The sequence below is a fragment of the Nannobrachium achirus genome (assembly GCF_963921795.1).
Source record: "Nannobrachium achirus genome assembly, chromosome: 16".
Lineage (NCBI taxonomy): Eukaryota > Metazoa > Chordata > Actinopteri > Myctophiformes > Myctophidae > Nannobrachium > Nannobrachium achirus.
Genome location: NC_137823.1, coordinates 9,811,648 through 9,831,093, shown reverse-complemented (window position 1 = coordinate 9,831,093; position 19,446 = coordinate 9,811,648). Strand labels below are relative to the sequence as shown.

The window sequence follows — 19,446 nt, the reverse complement described above, 5'->3', positions numbered from 1 at the left end:
CGTCCCTGCCAAAGCATGACCTTTGACCCGTGTGACCTTTTGGCGTTGTTGTGAGGATGACCCCGGCTGCTTTGGTGTTGTGACTCGGTGGAGTCACTCGGCTGTGAGGAGCCATCTTGACAGAGACGCGCGCACATAGGCGCTAATGCGCCGCATGATACATCGGAAATGTACCTTCATCGAGGTATCGTCATGCACGATATCGCGGGTGACGGCATTTATCGAGGTACATTGAACAGGGTTCCCACGGTCATGAAATTCCTGGAAATATTTTGAAATTAGAAAAATATTTTTTTCCAGTACTGGAAAAGTTTTGGAATTTATCAAGGGTCCTGGAAGGTCCTGGAAAAAAATAGCTATGCATTGTCTTTGGTTATTGATTTTGTTAATACCTCTGAAATGACAAATTAAACATGGGCCAAATTGTCAAATATTAGATGCAGAAATTGTGAAAATAGCAGCGTTGTGAGCATGTAGATCAGCTATTTTCACAATAGAACCGTGTTATACAAAATTCCTCAACTCAAGTGCTTGTCAGGGCGCTGGGTCCCCAGTTAAAAATATGATTATTTCGGGGGCATCGGCCTGAAAAGGTCGAGAACCACTGGCATACACCTGTCTTTGGGCATTGCGCATAGGAGTAAGCGACCTGTTATTGAACTGAATTATTGTTCTATAGTCCTGGAAATTGGGTTAAATATTCTGGAAAAGTTTTGGAAAAGTTTTGGAAATTAATTGGTAAAAATGTGCGGGAACTCTGATTAAATGTTAGTGGGGAATTTAAGCAGCCTGTTTCTACTACGGCGACGTGAGGCGGGACTACGGCTGCTATGGCGCAATCACCGTTGCGGCCCAAATCGTTAAGCAAACAGCCGACGGCGACGGGGTCCCACCCCTTTTACTGAGCGCTTTGGTTCCCATGGTGACGCGTCTACCACTATCATCAAACAATCATTCATCAGTGTGCTTTAAGTGTTAAATGGCTTTCTATTATAAATAGTACCCGGCCTTGACCCCACCCAATATGCGATTTTCCAGAACCGGCGCAAAAGGTTTGGATTCTCCCTATGCGCTGATGTCCGCTAGGCAATAACCGAACAACGGGTATGATGGGTATTATTGCAGGGTCCTTAGACAGACGGATACAGAGATATCCATATATAGTCATAAAATGGACGCAGACAGAAATATATCTCCATATATGGCATAAATGGACACAGGCAAACAGATAAATGGGGTTTGCGTTAAAGAGCGGGGCATTCATTCCTATTTACATCGTTCCCGAGTAGGCCAGTCCCCGACTAGACGATTGGCTGCCCGAAGGGCAGAGATCTCCATATATGGGCATAAAATGGATGCAGACAGACAGATATCTCCATATATGGGCATGATATCTCCATATATGGGCATACATGGACACAGGCAAAAAGGATCGTCAAAACGGGTCCTATGACAACAGGTATAATGGGGTTTGCATTAAAGGGTGGGGCATCCATTCCCTATTTACATCGTTCCCGAGTAGGCCGGCACCGGACTAGACACTTGGCCGCCCGAAGGGCAGAGATCTCCATATATGGGCATAAAAGGGACACAGAAGACAGATACAGAGATCTCCATATATGGGCCTAACATGGACGCAGACAGACAGATATCTCCATATATGGGCATAAATGTACACAAGCAAACAGATGGTCAAAACAGGTCGTATGGGGCATTCATTCCCTATTTACATCGTTCCCGAGTCGGCCGGTCCTCGACTAGATGCTCGGCCGCCCGTCAGGCAAATACAGGGATCTCCATATATGAGCATAAAATGGACGCAGACAGACATATATCTCCATATATGGGCATAAATCTACACAAGCAAACAGATGGTCAAAACGGGTCCTATGACAACAGGTATAATGGGGTTTGCATTAAAGGGTGGGGCATTCATTCCCTATTTACATCGTTCCGGAGTTGGCAAGGTCACCGACTCGGGCGGCCGAGCTTCTAGTCTCTAAAATATGGCATAAATACCAGATGGAGTCAGCATGTGCCACCAATAAGGTGTTGGGAGGGAAAATTATGAATATATTGTAGGGGTTCCTCGGATGAAAATAATATTCATAGGGGGGCCCTTAGCCAAAAGAGTTTGGGAACCCCTGCAGTAGTGTACTGTGTATGTATCTTTTAGATACATCAATGCAATGATGCAGTAGTGTGTAGGTATCTTTTAGACTTTTTACTGCAACGCTGAGGAAGGCCGAAGGGCCGAAACGCGTCCGTATACTGTCCATGCATTGTGGTAAATAAAATCATGTATAAAGGATATTCCTTGAGTTCTTCTTTCTCATTATCTTTTAGATACCTCAATGCAATGAAACCCAGACCGAAGTGTGTGCAGTGCATCGAGAACACAAATCGACTCGTGATGAATAATGCCTTCGTATCATTTTCCTGAAGCTATTACCTGACAGAGGTCGCCCTCATTAAAACATATTGTCGTTATCGGGCGGAAACCTTGTACGTCCAAAACCGTTTGTTTCGTATTTATCATTTTTAAAACGATTTAAACTAGTGAAAACAGCCGATCTACAAAGCACACAACGCGCATTGTGTGCTTGTAGATCGGCTGTTTTCACAACTTTTGCGCAACGTCCTTGTATGATGAAGCAGGGCTTTACTTTGCGAAAAAATGTACAAATTTGAAACGTATTGGAGATATGAGGTTTTTCTGCCCGACAGTGACGATATTATTGTTTGTTTATGAGCCGGTCCGGCTGGGCTGAGAGCTCTGTTTGACTTAGTGAAACAGAAGGAACACTGAGTGTTCCTGCGTGCTGCCGTTTACCTCCCAGGGCGTCTCATGCTCCTTCTCCTTGTTGACATTGTGATATGCAGCGCACCGCTGGCGGGGGGGCCAGGGGTGTGGCACCAAATTCACTGCGGGCCCCCCATGAATGTTCTCCATAGGGGGAACTGGGAACGCATTATTATGCATTATTTTGTGCCTTAACTATTGAAAAATAGCAGATCTACAAGCTCACAGCGCGGCACCGAGTGCAGCGATGCTTGAGATCTGCCATTTTTGAAAAAAAATGAAACTTATTTGAAAAAAACTGTTCCTACGTTAGTGGTGCTCAAACCTTTTCATGTGAAGGACCCCCAAAAGGATACGTATTTGGCCGCGGACCCCCAGCTCAAAATATTTAGTTCCAGGGACCCCCCCAGAAGCACATTTTTAGTTACAAATGTTTGCTTAAAAACTAGATTTTCAAAAATAGCAGCTGCTATTTTTCATTAGCTAAAGTATAAAATAATTAAGGCCCCTCCACCTTGGGCCCTAGCAACTCATTCTTATGACTTCCTATCTAGCCAAGCTTTATAAACTATATATTTTTTAAAGAGAAAACAATAAAAATAAATAAGCGAATATTCGACTTCGAATAGTGACTTTGATATTAGAATATTCGAATATTCGAATATTTGGTGAACGCCCTACTGTGGCCCAGGAGTTTTAACAGCATACAAGCACGCAACGCGCCACTGTCTCGATGCGTTGTGGGCTTGTAGATCTTCATAATGTTGTGTTTGCGTCGGTTGTGGAGGGCCGGTCTGGGCTAAGACCGGAAGGGAACCTGGAGGGTTTCATATGCAGGAGTTAAAGGTGCCTGCCTGCTCCGGTGCTTGTTCTACTTAGCAGATAAACTGTAAGAGGTTCAATGTTGTACTTTATTGTTATGTCTTTTGTACAGGTAAAACTTATTTGAAAAAAAAAATAATAATCTAAAAAAGATTCGTGAAAAGAGAGAGAAATAAAAGAGCAACGTCAAATGTACATGTGCATAAAGTTTGGCATGTTCTATACGCCAACAGAAATAAACAATAATATGCAAACAGAAACATGGACTCTGACAAAGTTACACCTGTTAAGAGTGAGTTAAGAGCTATAAACTATTTAGGTTTGTTTCACTGGTGGATGTAATCAGACCTGCACTGCGTGACGTAACTTCCGTAAAGTTGCTATAAGCAGTTTTTTGCTGACATAAGCAGGAAACATGCAATTGCTTATTTTTATTTTTTATTTTTATTTTATTATTTTCAGACGGCTAACCGTGCTTCATAAAGAAATGTTGTCTGTGACCACAATCTGCCTCCAAAACTATAATTTTTCATCTGTGAGAGGTTCTGTCATTGGTTGATATAGACATGATAGGCTGCCAAATTAGCAGACCAATCAGGACCGCCTCCTGTTCAGATTCGGATTGGTTAGACCTGTCTGTCAATCCTTTTAGCCCAGGTCGGCTGGTTCATGTACCAATGAGCTGCTAGTGACAGAGCTTCTTACAGATAAAATAATAGTTTTGGAGGCAGACTGCGGCTCCTAGAAGCGCTACAGAGACTAGATTTTTTTAGGGAGCATCTTTAGCCGCCTGAATCTAATAATAATAATAAAAAAAAAGAAAATAATCAATTGCATGTTTCCTGCTTATGTTAGCAGAAAACTGCTTATAGCAACTTTAACCGCAACACTTCTGACACTTCCGTTATGCAGCCCACAGCGCATTTTGTGGCCAGCGTGCAATCAATGAGGATCAATGCTGGCATCTGCGTCTACCCACCAGAATTAATACATATATTTGGCATTGAATGTGTTTTAACAAACGTGAATGCATGGAAGGACAAGACTTGAGTGTGAAGTGTGTAACCCTAACCCGGCAGCGACCCAGCCCAGTCCCTGTGTGTTGATCACTACAATGGCAGCACGGTTACATAACGTCACTGTCGGGCAGACACCTCGTATACCTTTTCTCACAAGGTAAAGCCCTGCTTCGTCAGACAAGGCCGTCGCACAAAGGTAGTGAAAACAGCCGACCTACAAGCACACAACGCCTCGTGGTGCGAGGCGTTGTGTGCTTGTAGATCTGCTAGTTTAGTTATTTTTTGAATGATAAATACAAAACGAACGCTTTTGGACATACAAGGTTTCCACCCGACGACAACGATAAGCAGCTAATACCAGCCTGAGGCTGGGAGAGAGAGAAAGGATCGCCTCTGTTACCAAGCCATGCATTCATACAGGCTCACTGTTACCTTCATTATATCATACAGTATCTCTCATACACAGGCACGTGCACACATAGACGTCAAAGGGGGCTTGAGCCCCTGCTCTTTTACCTGCCCTTTTGTCTGTAAAAAGTGCCCCCTCCAGACCATGAATGCAGTTGTTACTATGGCGAAATAAATGCAAATTGTGCCCTCTTTCCATGCCATACCTGAAGGCAGCAAAAAAAAAAAAAATGTGTAAGGTTTTATAGCCATAAATCATAAATCATGCTCTAATTTGTTTCACAATAATAACATTATGTACATGTTCTAGACATTCTAATGATCACCCAAACGATTATTACAGGCGGCTTACTTGTTTTTGTGAGAAATATAGCTTCAGTGAAAAAAGTGAGATGTTGTTCGTCCAGACTCTGGACTCCAGAGATCTTGATTTATCTTGATTTATATGCAAATATCATGGCCAATGGCATTGTAATACTAAACAATAGGATCCAATGGTGATGTTTAGGTGAAAAAAGAACAGGAAAACAAATGATTTAAACTATGTTTTTGATAAAATATAAATGTGACAAAGCGACAGTGGACCTTGGGTTAAAGAGAATTGCCTTGTCCAAACTCTCCTGAACTTGAATGCAGCATCTTATGTTAAAATAATTGCCCTCTCTCTCTGTGTGTAGAAATACATGCCAGAGGCCACATCTCCAGCATTCTATTTTCTATATTTCCACCAAAAGGCCCTTTTAGAAATGTCACCCCCTGCCTCTCTAACATTCTCTGCACGTCCCTGCTCATAAACATTACCGTATGCAGCCCTGACCTCATGCCTTCATTCATACTCTCTAGTGGAGTGCTTCTCAACACAAAGTTTAAGTGTATGGAGCATGGGTCTTCAACAGGGGGTCCGGGACCTCTTGGGGGTCCTCAGAGTTACTACAGGGGGTCATCCAAATCTTTAGCCAAAAGAATAGCAGATCTACAAGCTCGCAGCGTGTTTTAAATATGTGCTTAATTATTTTATACTTTAGCTATTGACAAATAGCAGAAGTACAAGCTGCTATTTTTGAAAAGTCGTGAAAATGTGTGCAAATCTTTGAATATAAATGATGTATAACATTTGTAACTCAGATGTTGCTTCCAGGGGGTCCCTGGAACTAAATATTTTGAGATTGGGGTCTGTTACCAAATACATATCATTTTGGGGGTCCTTGACTTGAAAAAGGTTTGAGCACCACTGACATAGAAACATAGGTTTTTTCAAAAAAACCTAGAAGGATTTGAAATGCTTCCCTCCCTCCCCCTATGAAGAACATTCATGGGGGGCCCACAGTGACTGTCGCCCCTGACTGTCGCTCACTCTGTCTCTCTCCCAGCAGTGGGTGAGGTCTCTCTCTCTCACTGTGTCTATGTGTCTCTCTCTCTCACTGTGTCTATGTGTCTCTCTCTCTCACTGTGTCTATGTGTCTCTCTCTCTCACTGTGTCTATGTGTCTCTCTCACTGTGTCTGTGTCTCTCTCTCTCACTGTGTCTATGTGTCTCTCTCTCTCTCACTGTGTCTGTGTCTCTCTCTCTCTCACTGTGTCTATGTGTCTCTCTCTCTCACTGTGTCTATGTGTCTCTCTCTCTCACTGTGTCTATGTGTCTCTCCCTCTACAGTGGGTGATGTCCAGGTCTCTCTCTCTCTCTCTCTCTCTCTCTCTCTCTCTCTCTCTCTCTCTCTCTCTCTCTCTCTCTCTCTCTCTCTAACTGTGTCTCTGTCTCTCTCTCTCTCACTGTGTCTCTGTGTCTCTCTCCCTCTGCAGTGGGTGACGTCCAGGTCCGGTGCGGGGACGGCAGAGTGTCGTCGTCCAGCCGTCCTGCGTCGTCTGGCTCTGGACAGACCTACACCCTCACCCCCACCCCCACCCCCACCCTCAACACCAGCAACGGCAATCATGGGGTCTCCTACAAACCAGGTACACTGTTACTCTCTCTACCCCTCTCTCTCTCTCTCTCTCTCTCTCTCTCTCTCTCTCTCTCTCTTTCGGGACCATTTATTTATTTCGGTCTAAAGGTTCTGCCTTAGACGGAGATCTGCGTCTTAGTGTATTTTTTTAAAATCAGCGTATTAGCCTAATTACATTACTATTCCATTAATAATCATCCAGGAAGGGAAATCGGTGTGCTCTCATTCAGAGCAGCGGCAAAGATGAACCTCAGCAAGAGCTGAAGCGTTGATGCAGAGAACCGGCAATTTCACTTCTCCCATAGACAGGCAAGAAGTGAACACACTCCTTGGCTGCCAAACCACAACCTCCACCCCTCGATTCTCACATGGCCCTCTTCTAGCGCCACCACGAGGCCGACATTTTTGGACACTGCTTCTACAGATGTTGCCCTAAAATCACCCAAAGCGGTACACAGTATCTCTACAGTCATGTCATCAACATGGATCTGTCCCATTTCCCATATTCCCTCCTGATTGCCTACCATTGCTGAATGTAATGAATTGGTGAGTGAATGGGTGAATGTAATGAGAATCTGTTTGTGAATGGGTGAATGCAATGAATGTGTGTTAATGGGTGAATGTAATGAATGTGTGTGAATGGGTGAAATGTAATGAGTGTGTGTGTGGATGGGTGATTGTAATGAATGTGCTTGTGAATGGGTGAATGTAGTAACTTTGCACACACTCCCCTTCCGCCGCCGCCAAAAAGTGCAAAAATGACCAAATGACCACCCAAACGGGGCATTCCCGGGGACCACCGACTCCTGGTGCTCCACCATGGATGCCCCTAGTGGAGGATCCCGCCACTGCAGCACACATAAAATTCCGTAACTCGGGCTAGGAGCGACCGGGAGAGCCGGGACCGGTACCCACGCGTCCACCTCGGCGGCGCCAAGAGAGCCGTCAACATGAATCTGTCCCATATACAGTAGCCACCATTTTTTTAAACACATTTTTGGACACTGCTCCTACAGATTTTCTTATCTCCCGAGTCCCGATTAGGGAGTCTTACTGGGGTGTGTGTGTGTGTGTGTGTGTGTGTGTGTGTGTGTGTGTGTGTGTGTGTGTGTGTGTGTGTGTGTGTGTGTGTGTGTGTGTGTGTGTGTGTGTGTGTGTGTGTGTGTGTGTGTGTGTGTGTGTGTGAGAATGGGTGAATGTAATGAATATGTGAATGAATGGGTGATTGTAATGAATGTGTGTGTGTGAATGGGTGAATGTAAAGAATGTGTGTGTGTGTGTGTGTGTGTGTGTGTGTGTGTGTGTGTGTGAATGGGTGAATGTAATGAATGTGTGCGTGAATGGGCGAATGCAAGCTATGTAAATCACCTTGGATAAAGTTTCTCTATAAATGCACCATTTACCATTTAACCTCAATGTGTGGTCACATGGTGTCAGGAAACAAACATGGTCAGCTCCACATACGGGCACAAAAAGGGGGGCATGCCCATACATGGGCATATACTCTTAAATGGTAAATGGTGCATTTATATTAGCCTGACACTTCAGTCCGCACATCACCCCCCCCTGCTGGTGGGTGGTTTGTAGTGTGGACTGAAACCGGTCCCATTTTAATCTATTTCGAAGGCGCCTTTAGAGCGGGCGGTTTGAATGGGCCAATCAGGGTTGTATGCTTGGGGCACATGGCTTGGCTGCTCCGGTCCCAGCCCCCTCCAAACAGAGCTCTTGAGCTCACGTGAGACTCGCTCGTGGACTCTGATTGGTGTCCTCTGCCCACGTGAGAGTCTAGTGGACTCTGATTGGTCCGTGAAAACTGTCATGGCGGAGTCAGACTTGACTCGTATTATTTTAATAAACGATGCAATAGTGCCGTTTTATCACGTTTTAATACCATTTTGCACTAACGTAAACATGCAGACATATAATATGTTATGAGAAATAACGTATTTTTGCAATGTCACGCCACGTCGCCGTCGCGTGGGTGTGTGTGTGTGTATGTGTGTGTGTATGTGTGTGACGTCAATAGGCTTTACCCCGCCCCCGGCGAAGTAGAATCTCCGTCCCCGGTCTCAGACTCAAATCCCACGACGCTGTCAAAGATATTTGACGCAGTGTGTGATTGAGACTGACTTAGCAGTCAGGCTACATTTATATAGCACCTATATCCAAGGCGCTTGATAGAGATTGTGCATTACATTCACCCATTCACACACACATTCACACACAGAAGGCAGAGGAAACCATGCAAGGCACCGACCTGCTCATCGGGAGCAACTAGGGGTTCAGAGTTTTGCTCACTCACTCTGGGTGGGACCCAGGGATCGAACCTGCAACCCTTCAGGAATGACGGCTTCTCTACCCCTGAGCCACTGCCACCCCCTAATCTTCTCCTCTGGACATCAGGGATCTCCTTTTATGGGCAAAAAAAAAGGACAGGGACTGACAGATACAGATATATCCTTATATGGGCATAAATGGGACTCTCCACATATGGGCATAGGGACAAGGACTGGCAGATACAGATATCTCCATATATGGGCATAGCAGCATGCTTGTAAATGGACACATACTGATGACATCAGGGATCTCCATAAATGGGCATAAAAACAATGACTGACAGATACAGGGATCTCCATATATGGACATGGTTTGTGACATAGGTGTGACATGGTTTATTCAAAAGGAGAGCTCTGATTGGTCAGTATGGAGCCATGTGGACTGACATCATATTTGATGATGTCAGATTCCGGTCGGCTTGACTTAAAAGTTGGTGACACAGAGTAGATAGATACCTTTATTCCAGAGAGTGAGGAACACTTTTAACCTCGGTGTAGAAATGGCGTCTGCTAGCAGTCTGCTGTCAGAAGAGCTTTTACGTTGTGCTGTCTGTCTGGATGTGTTCACTGATCCAATCAGCACTCCATGTGGACACACCTTCTGCAGAAGCTGCATCACACAGTACTGGGACACTAGTGATGTGTGTCAGTGTCCACTGTGTAAAGACACGTTCTCTAAGAGACCAAAAGTATCTGTGAATACTTTGATTTCTGAGTTGGTTCATCAGTTCAGGGATCTCAAGTGGAAATTGGAATTCGAAGCAAAGACAGAGGATGAAATCCAGCTGATGGTCCAGGATAGACAAGTGAAGATTCAGGATGTCAAATACTCAGTAGAGTTCAGCAGGAAAGATGCAGACACAGTGATAGCAGGCAGTGTGCAGGTCTTCACTGCTCTGATCAGCTGTATTGAGGGGAGCCAGGCTGAGCTCATTGGTGTGATTGAAGAGAAGCATAAAACTACAGAGACACAGGCTGAAGGCTTCGTCAAAGATCTGCAAGATGAAATAACTCAGTTAGAGAAGAGAATCTGGGAGCTGAAGCAGCTCTCACACACTGAAGACCACCTCCACCTCCTCCAGAACTTCACATCCATCAACACCCCTCCTCCCACCAAGGACTGGACAAAGGTCAATGTCCATCAGCCTTCATATGTGGGGACTGTGAGGACAGCTGTGGCTCAGCTGGAGAATACACTCAGTCAAGAGATGAAGAAGCTGTGTGATGTTAATCTGTGGATCAACCAGCAATATGCAGTAGATGTGACTCTGGACCCTGATACAGCTCATCCCAAACTCATCCTGTCTGAGGATGGAAAACAAGTGAGTCATGGAGACATATGGAAGGATTCTCCAAACAACAAAGAGAGATTCTCTACATGTGTCAGTGTCTTAGGAAAACAAAGCTTCTCCTCAGGAAGGTTTTACTATGAGGTTCAGGTTAAAGAGAAGACTGGCTGGGCTCTGGGAGTGGCCAGAGAGTCCATTAAGAGGAAGGGATCAATCACAGTGTCCCCCAACAAAGGTTACTGGACTATAATGTTGAGGAATGGAAACGAGTACCAGGCTAATACTGACCTTGATGTCCTCCGCCTTGTAACAGAGGAGGTCCAGAAAGTGGGAGTGTTTGTGGATTATGAGGAGGGTCTGGTCTCCTTTTATGATGTGGAGGCCAGAGTTCATCTCTACTCTTTCACTGGCTGCTCCTTCACTGAGAAACTCTATCCAATCTTTAGTCCTGAGCTTAATGATGGTGGTAGAAACTCTGCTCCTTTGATCATCTCTCCTGTCAACATGGACGCTGGTCTTGGTGGGGACGGAGGGAACTTGTCCCCTCCAACTTAAAAAAGAAGGAAAACATGATGTTCTCCCAGCATAAATGATTCGGAAATAAATAATTCTTTATTAACTGTGTTTTTTACACACCTTTGAAAAATCCCTTAATATTTTATAGTCGCTTACATCCGTGCACGGGAGCTTTTCAACAGACTTCCACTGGTCTTGTGGAATCTGAAAATATTAATTGTCCGACTGCGACCGTCCATTTGAAAGATACTGGCTTCTGAGTCTAACATGCATAACAAAAAGAAAAAGGAAATTATGTTTTGGTTCCAGTTACTTCATGACGTCGTCGGGCCGCCCGGAATCAGAACTGGAACTCGACGTGGTAGTCAAAGAATTGAAAATAATGTAAAGTATTTCATAAATACAATGCAAAAAAAAATCTAATCATTTCCATAAATTAGTAGAGAAAGACATTTTTTTTAAGAAGCACTGAAAATGGCTTCATGCTGTGAGCTTCTAGATCTGATATTTTCAGTAGTTTGAATCCTGGTCTCTATACTGCCTCCCCCTGGCCAGCCGCGGCGCCTGATGGAGGGGAAAGGAACTGGTTGGAATAACGTGTTCTCCCCATGTTGGCAGAGGGAGAACAGAGCCCAGGATTACATTAGACAATTGACACTGGGTGAAACAAATGGGTCCCAAAAATCGTTAAAAATGTTAAAAGACAAAAGAAGATGACTTTCTGTCATTGGTGGGCTATATCAGTGGTTCACTACCTTTTCAGACTGTGACCCCCAAAATAATCATATTATAATATTATAACTGGCGAGCACTAAGAGTTGAGGCATTTTGTGTAACACGGTTCTGCCTCTAATATTTGACCATTTGGCCAATGTTTCATTTGTCATTTCAGAGGTATTAAAAAGTCCTTAAATTGTCACTATATAAATGTGCAGATACCCTCAATATACTTGACTGATTAGGTGCGACTCGTGCGAGTCCCGATAGTCACGAGAATTTCCCTATGTCTTTCACTGCCTTTCTTCTCTTACATTGTAACGTGGTCGTGAGAATATCCGCGTGCACGATCGGACTCCAATGAATCCTGCATGTTTATGTTGTCCACAGCTTCAAAATACATTTTTAAAAAGTTTAAAAATCCGACCATCCGTTCAAGAACTAGCTCCTGTGTTGTATAAACAGTGAGGGAATGGAACCATCCCATGGCTCGGACGCGACCGAGTATTTCCCGGTGGATCTGTGCACAAGGGGCGGGGGCGTTATTGGGAAACCCTGCCCACCGAAGCTTTTGATTGGCTGAAGCGGAGCTAGGGAGCGCTCCATTGTAGTCGCTTGGACGGGGCGTTTATCGTGCGCTTGCCCAGGCCTTACGGCCTGGGCATAAATATAACTATTGCATTCACCACGGCTTCGTAACTCGCGCGGCGCTCCGCCGGCCGCGCGGCCCTGGCCCGCTCTTCGCGGCCACTCGCGCCTGCGGCGCTCGGGGGCGAAGAGCAGGACCAAGGTCCGCTGGCCTTCGCGCCGCTTGCAGTGTCGTGGACAATCGAGCGGCTCCGCCTCGATTGTCCATCGACCCCGCCCCTTGTGCTCAGATCCACCGGGAAATACTCGCTCGCGGCTCGGACGGATGGCTGCCTCCGGTTGCCGGTTGCCATGGTAATGGTGCAGCGATCAAATGGGTCCTGAAGAAACCGTTCCGAGAGGTTTAGTTCCGCTTTTTCAGTTCCAGTTTTCGATTATTTAATTTTTTTAATTAAAGCTTATTAAATTCTCTGGATTATCGGGCCTGGCAGGGAGCTTCATAGAAAGGGTTATTTTTGGCAGGGACTGTGCTAAACTTTATGTTGGTTTGTTTACTGTTGAGTGAGAAAACAATGTTGCATGTTAAGTAAATCATCTGGGGACCCCCCAAAATTATTCAGGGGTCCGCCTGGGGCGAGTTTAGAAACTCTAGGCTTGCTAAGGGAAACCACGCCCGCACTCATTTTTGAAGCTTGTGATTGGCTGAACCGGAGGTTGGGAGCGCTCCGTTGTAGTCACTTAAAGGATGCTAGGGAACCACACTCCTTTAAGGCCTTCGGTAGGGCGTTCCAACTTTTTGGTTGTTACTCTAGCTCGCTCTCTCTCTCTCTCTCTCTCTCTCTCTCTCTCTCTCTCTCTCTCTCTCTCTCTCTCTATCTCTCTCACCTACAAGCCAGGTACGCACTGTTTATCTATCTTTCGGTCCATTTATTTATTTCGGGCTAAAGGTTCTGCCTTAAGCCCTTTGCACACAGGCGTGTTTATCCGCACGGATAAAACGGACAATTTCATTTTTTAAAAAGAAAACAATGATTCTCTACGACCTCATGCACACCGGATCCGAATTAGCCGTGCGACGAGTGGCTGCGGACGTGCATTTTTTTCTCGATCGAACCCAGTTCGATTTGTGCGTCTTGTTGCATGCGGTAAAAAACTCATCACTCCTTTTATGACTCCTTTTGGGATCCTGTGTGCAAAGGGCTTTAGATGGAGATCTGCGTCTTAGTGTATTTTTGTTAATCAGCGTATTAGCCTAATTACATTACTATTCCATGAATAATTATCCAGGAAGGGAAATATGTGTGCTCTCATTCAGAGCAGCAGCAAAGATGAACCTCAGCAAGAGCTGAAACGTTGATGCAGAGAACCGGCAATTTCACTTCTCCCATAGACAGGCAAGAAGTGAATACACTCCTTGGCTGCCAAACCACAACCTCCACCCCTCAATTCTCACATGGCCCTCTTCTAGTGCCACCACGAGGCTGACATTTTTGGACACTTCTCCTACAGATGTTGCCCTAAAATCACACAAAGCGGTACACATTATCTCTACAGTCATGTCATCAACATGGATCTGTCCCATTTCCCATATTCCCTCCTGATTGGCTACCATTGCCTTCTAAAGTTTGTGTATGCGACCTGGCGGTCGCTTATCTCCCGATTAGGGAGTCTTACTGGTAATGTAGCACCACAGGTTCAGCTATTTGAGTATCCCTGCTGTAAGATACAGTAAGTCAAGTCCTACATGCAGGGCAGGAATTTCATGAAGGCCAAGGCCGTCGTTGCCCCTCAGTTTGGCCTTGTGCCCCTCAAACCAATGGCATGATCTGAGGCCACAGTGGCCTTAACACCACCCGTGCCTCTTAATCTGAAGGTTGCTTGTTGCCTTGGTGCCGCGTCGTTTCCTCCGTCGGCCGCCGCTATTATTTTGAAGGGCTGGAAGGGGGTTGTTTTTGCTTTTTTGGATTATCACTTGACGGCAACGATTACGTCATCTAGTCACATGACAGTGTGGGACAAGAAGAGGAATATGGCTGTGCCCTGCCTTGTGCCTTGTTTACATTTAGATCTGCTGCAAAATGTCTCAAAATGGCTATTTTGTTTAAATTAAGTTTCTTTATGGAGAGGCCCATTGACTTAACATGGAGGAGCTTCACTTCGCGTGCACGCCCAACGTGCGTTGTAAACAAATCGCCGACATTACCGATGCGGGCGGGACCGGAGCGACATTAAGTAAGTAATAATATCTTTACTGTATATACAGTAAGATTGACAGTCCTCGCCGTCAACGGCGTCATGTAGTCACCGATTTGAATGACGGTGAGGATCGTCTACAGCAGCAGAACAGTTAATGCCCCAGCTGACTGTAGCACTTTCTCCTCTGTCTCTGAATGGTCAATATGTAGACAGTAGACACCGGTGTCTCTTTCTTGTAATGTAGACACCAGTGTTTATTATTATTATTATTATTATTATTATTACCCTTAGAAAATCTGAAATCTTAACTCCCCAGAGTCCCCATCTTTAAACCAATCCAGTGAGTCTGATTGGTGCAGGGCTGAGCATGGATCAGATTTTAAATGCCATAATTTATCTATTTCACTGCAGATTAGGTTATCATCCCTAACTCTTAATTCAACACATTCTTTCATTGGACTAAAATCTTGTTTTATTTGGAGGCCTTCCTGCCCTGGCATTTGGCCTTTTGTGCCCTAAAAGAATGGACAACACAAAAGTGGCCTTGACCCTAAAGTGATGAGCTTCCAGGCCAGCATGGTGTATGTATGACATTGGTCCCTCTGTGTGTGTGTGTGTGTGTGTGTGTGTGTGTGTGTGTGTGTGTGTGTGTGTGTGTGTGTGTGTGTGTGTGTGTGTGTGTGTGTGTGTGTGTGTGTGTGTGTGTGTGTGTGTGTGTGTGTGTGTGTGTGTGTGTGTGTGTGTGTGTGTGTGTGTGTGTGTGTGTGTGTGTGTGTGTGTGTGTGCGTGCGTGCGTGCGTGCGTGCGTGCGTGCGTGCGTGCGTGCGTGCGTGCGTGCGTGCGTGCGTGCGTGCGTGCGTGCGTGCGTGCGTGAGAGAATGTAATCTATGTAAAGAACCTTGGATAAAGTTTCTCTATAAATGCACCATTTACCATTTAACCTCAATGTGTGGTCACATGGTGTCAGGAAACAATGGTGCTCACTCACTCTGGGTGGGACCCAGGGATCGAACCTGCAACCCTTCGGGAATGATGGCTTCTCTACCCCTGAGCCACTGCCACCCCCACTGCCACCCCCTAATCTTCTCCTCTGGACATCAGGGATCTCCTTTTATGTGCAAAAAAGCAGGGACTGACAGATACAGATACCTCCATATATGGGCATATCAGCATGCTTGTAAATGGGCATATACTGATGACATCAGGGATCTCCATATATGGACATGGTTTGTGACATAGGTGTGACATGGTTTATTCAAAAGGAGAGCTCTGATTGGTCAGTATGGAGCCATGTGGACTGACATCATATTTGATGATGTCAGATTCCGGTCTGCTTGACTTAAAAGTTGGTGACACAGAGTAGATAGATACCTTTATTCCAGAGAGTGAGGAACACTTTTAACCTCGGTGTAAAAATGGCGTCTGCTAGCGGTCTGCTGTCAGAAGAGCTTTTACGTTGTGCTGTCTGTCTGGATGTGTTCACTGATCCAATCTGCACTCCATGTGGACACAACTTCTGCAGAAGCTGCATCACACATTACTGGGACACTAGTGATGTGTGTCAGTGTCCATTGTGTAAAAGAAAGGTTCTCTAAGAGACCAAAAGTATCTGTGAATACTTTGATTTCTGAGTTGGTTCATCAGTTCAGGGATCTCAAGTGGAAAGTGGAATTCGAAGCAAAGACAGAGGATGAAATCCAGCAGATGGTCCAGGAGAGACAAGTAAAGATTCAGGAGGTCAAACACTCAGTAGAGCTCAGTAGGAAAGATGCAGACACAGTGATAGCAGGAAGTGTGCAGGTCTTCACTGCTCTGATCAGCTGTATTGAGAGGAGCCAGGCTGAGCTCATTGGTGTGATTGAAGAGAAGCAGAAAACAACTGAGAAACAGGCTGACGGCTTCATCAAAGATCTGCAAAAGGAAATAACTCAGTTAGAGAAGAGGAGCTCTGAGCTGAAGCAGCTCTCCCACACTGAAGACCACCTCCACCTCCTCCAGAACTTTACCATCACATCCATCAACACCCCTCCACCCCTCAAGGACTGGACAAAGGTCAATGTCCATCAGTTTTCATTTGTGGGGACTGTGAGGACAGCTGTGGCTCAGCTGGAGAAGACACTCAGTCAAGAGATGAAGAAGAAGCTGTGTGATGTTGAGCTGAGGAGGATCCAGAAATATGCAGTGGATGTGACTCTGGACCCTGATACAGCTCATCGCACTCTCATCCTGTCTGAGGATGGAAAACAAGTGAGTGATGGAGACATATGGAAGGATGTCCCAGACAACCCAAAGAGATTCTCTCCATGGGTCAGTGTCTTAGGAAAACAAAGCTTCTCCTCAGGAAGGTTTTACTATGAGGTTCAGGTTAAAGGGAAGACTAGGTGGGAACTAGGTGTGGTCATAGAGTCCATCAACAGGAAGGGAGACATCTATATGTGTCCTGATGAAGGTTACTGGACTATAGGGTTGTGGAATGGAAACGAGTACGAGGCTAAGGCAGTCCCTGAAGTCCTCCTTACTGTAAGAGAGCAGGTCCAGAAAGTGGGAGTGTTTGTGGATTATTAGGAGGGTCTGGTCTCCTTTTATGATGTGGAGGCCAGAGTTCATCTCTACTCTTTCACTGGCTGCTCCTTCACTGAGAAACTCTATCCATTCTTCTGTCCTGGTCTTAATGCTGGTGGTAGAAACTCTACTCCTCTGATCATCTCTCCTGTCAACATGGACGCTGGTCTTGGTGGGGACGGAAGGAACATGTCCCCTCCAACTTCAAAAAGAAGGAAAACATGATGTTCTCCCAGCATAAATTATTCGGAAATAAATGATTCTAGTTCTTCCACGCGCCAGAATAGTACCCCCAATCCCGGCAGAGTAGTTCCGGTGCAGCACATTGAGTGACCCTGTCTTTCCCTAATGGGACTGATCGTGGATAGCTACTGGGACGTAAGTCGGGACTTGATCAACCCTGGCTGGGTCACCTGGGCGAGGGTGTATGATGTTGCGAGACCCGAAACACCCGTCGACCCCAGGCTACATCACTGATGATACGTCACAGTTGCATCCTTGTTGCGACCGTGAGGGAGCAGTTTACTATGAAAACCTCCACCGGCCGTCCGTCCGTCCGTCCGTCCGTCCGTCGGTGACACTTCACACGTCACACCTTTGCCCTGCTCATATCTCCGCATCAGTATGACATCACACCACATGTGTACACAAACCTTTGTGTATGTTGCTGTGGCAACAGTCTGTTGTTGCTGGTCTGTTAGTGTACGTTAGCAACCACCTTAGCAACCATGGTTTTACCCTAGCAACCAACTGTTTACCCTAGCAACCAACTGTTTACCATAGCAACCATGTTTTTTACCCTAGCAACCAACTGTTTACCATAGCAACCAGATACGCAGAGCAGGGATATCCATATATGGGCATAAACAGGTGACATCACACTGATGTCAGATACTCAGAGCAGGGATTTCTCCATAATATATGGGCATAAAAGGGATTCTGTTAGGGATCTCCATATATGGGCATAAAAGGGATTCTGTTAGGGATCTCCATATATGGGCATACAAGGGATTCTGTTAGGGATCTCCATATATGGGCATAAAAGGGATTCTGTTAGGGATCTCCATATATGGGCATAAAAGGGATTCTGTTAGGGATCTCCATATATGGGCATAAAAGGGATTCTGTTAGGGATCTCCATATATGGGCATAAAAGGGATTCTGTTAGGGATCTCCATATATGGGCATAAAAGGGATTCTGTTAGCTGTTAGTGATCTCCATATATGGGCATAAAAGGGATGCTGTTAGGGATCTCCATATATGGGCATAAAAGGGATTCTGTTAGGGATCTCCATATATGGGCATAAAAGGGATTCTGTTAGGGATCTCCATATATGGGCATAAAAGGGATTCTGTTAGGGATCTCCATATATGGGCATAAAAGGGATTCTGTTAGCTGTTAGTGATCTCCATATATGGGCATAAAAGGGATGCTGTTAGGGATCTCCATATATGGGCATGAAAGGGATTCTGTTAGGGATCTCCATATATGGGCATAAAAGGGATTGTATCCCAGATGATGCCCTGTTAGGAGATCCACACTAACAGAATCCATATATGGTCCTACCGACAGCTGCTATAAGCCAACCCTGGCGATAAGGTCTGAGTCGAAGAAATGCTTCTTTCCTGGCAAGAATTGCCCCTTTATACTGTAGGGCTTGTTTGTGTATTGTATGACATCACGCCACATCATCGGCTGAGGACTGTGTGATGTCATCATATCTCCATATATGGAGACATAAGTTGCTCATGCCCAAATATGGGCTGGTGAGGTCAGACTTAGTGTGATGCGTAGGTTATCTCCATATATGGAGATTCAACTTCAATGAGTAACCATGGCAAACTGTCAACTGCCCGTATGTCTTGATAATTGGTAAAACAAACTTTTGGCCTATTTGTGGAGATAAGCGACCAACGGTCGCTTATCTCCCGATTAGGGAGTCTTACTGGTGATGTTTTATTTTCATTAACTGTGTTTTTGAAGCGGTGGAAACCGCTTCCAATGAATGGCTTTGTGTGTATCACGCCCATATATGGTCATTTCAGTCCAGAATGAACAGGCTTTTTCAAAAACAGAATTTCCGTTACCTTATGTCCATATATGGTCACTCCAGGCCAGAATGAACAGGTTTTCCTGTCCCGTACGTGCAAAATATCAGTCCAGAATGAATAGGTGTCGTAATGTGTGTCCCATGTCCATAATGGTCATTTCAGTTCAGAATGAATAGGCTTTAGTCCTGTACATCC

The 19,446-nt window shown here is 45.3% G+C and overlaps 1 protein-coding gene and 1 pseudogene across 3 annotated transcripts in view; both read left to right on the top strand.

Annotated features, from left to right (window-relative positions):
- Positions 1-19,446, top strand: part of map7b (microtubule-associated protein 7b) — a 103,882-nt gene that overhangs the window by 22,855 nt on the left and 61,581 nt on the right. For both annotated transcript variants that reach the window (XM_080743919.1, XM_080743918.1), the window contains exon 2: positions 6,852-7,004. In XM_080743919.1, the coding sequence (XP_080600045.1) occupies positions 6,852-7,004 (153 nt within the window). The remainder of the gene's footprint in view (positions 1-6,851; positions 7,005-19,446) is intronic.
- Positions 16,191-17,423, top strand: LOC308300280 (E3 ubiquitin-protein ligase TRIM39-like; annotated as a pseudogene). The gene has a single exon. The product of its transcript is annotated as an E3 ubiquitin-protein ligase TRIM39-like (transcript).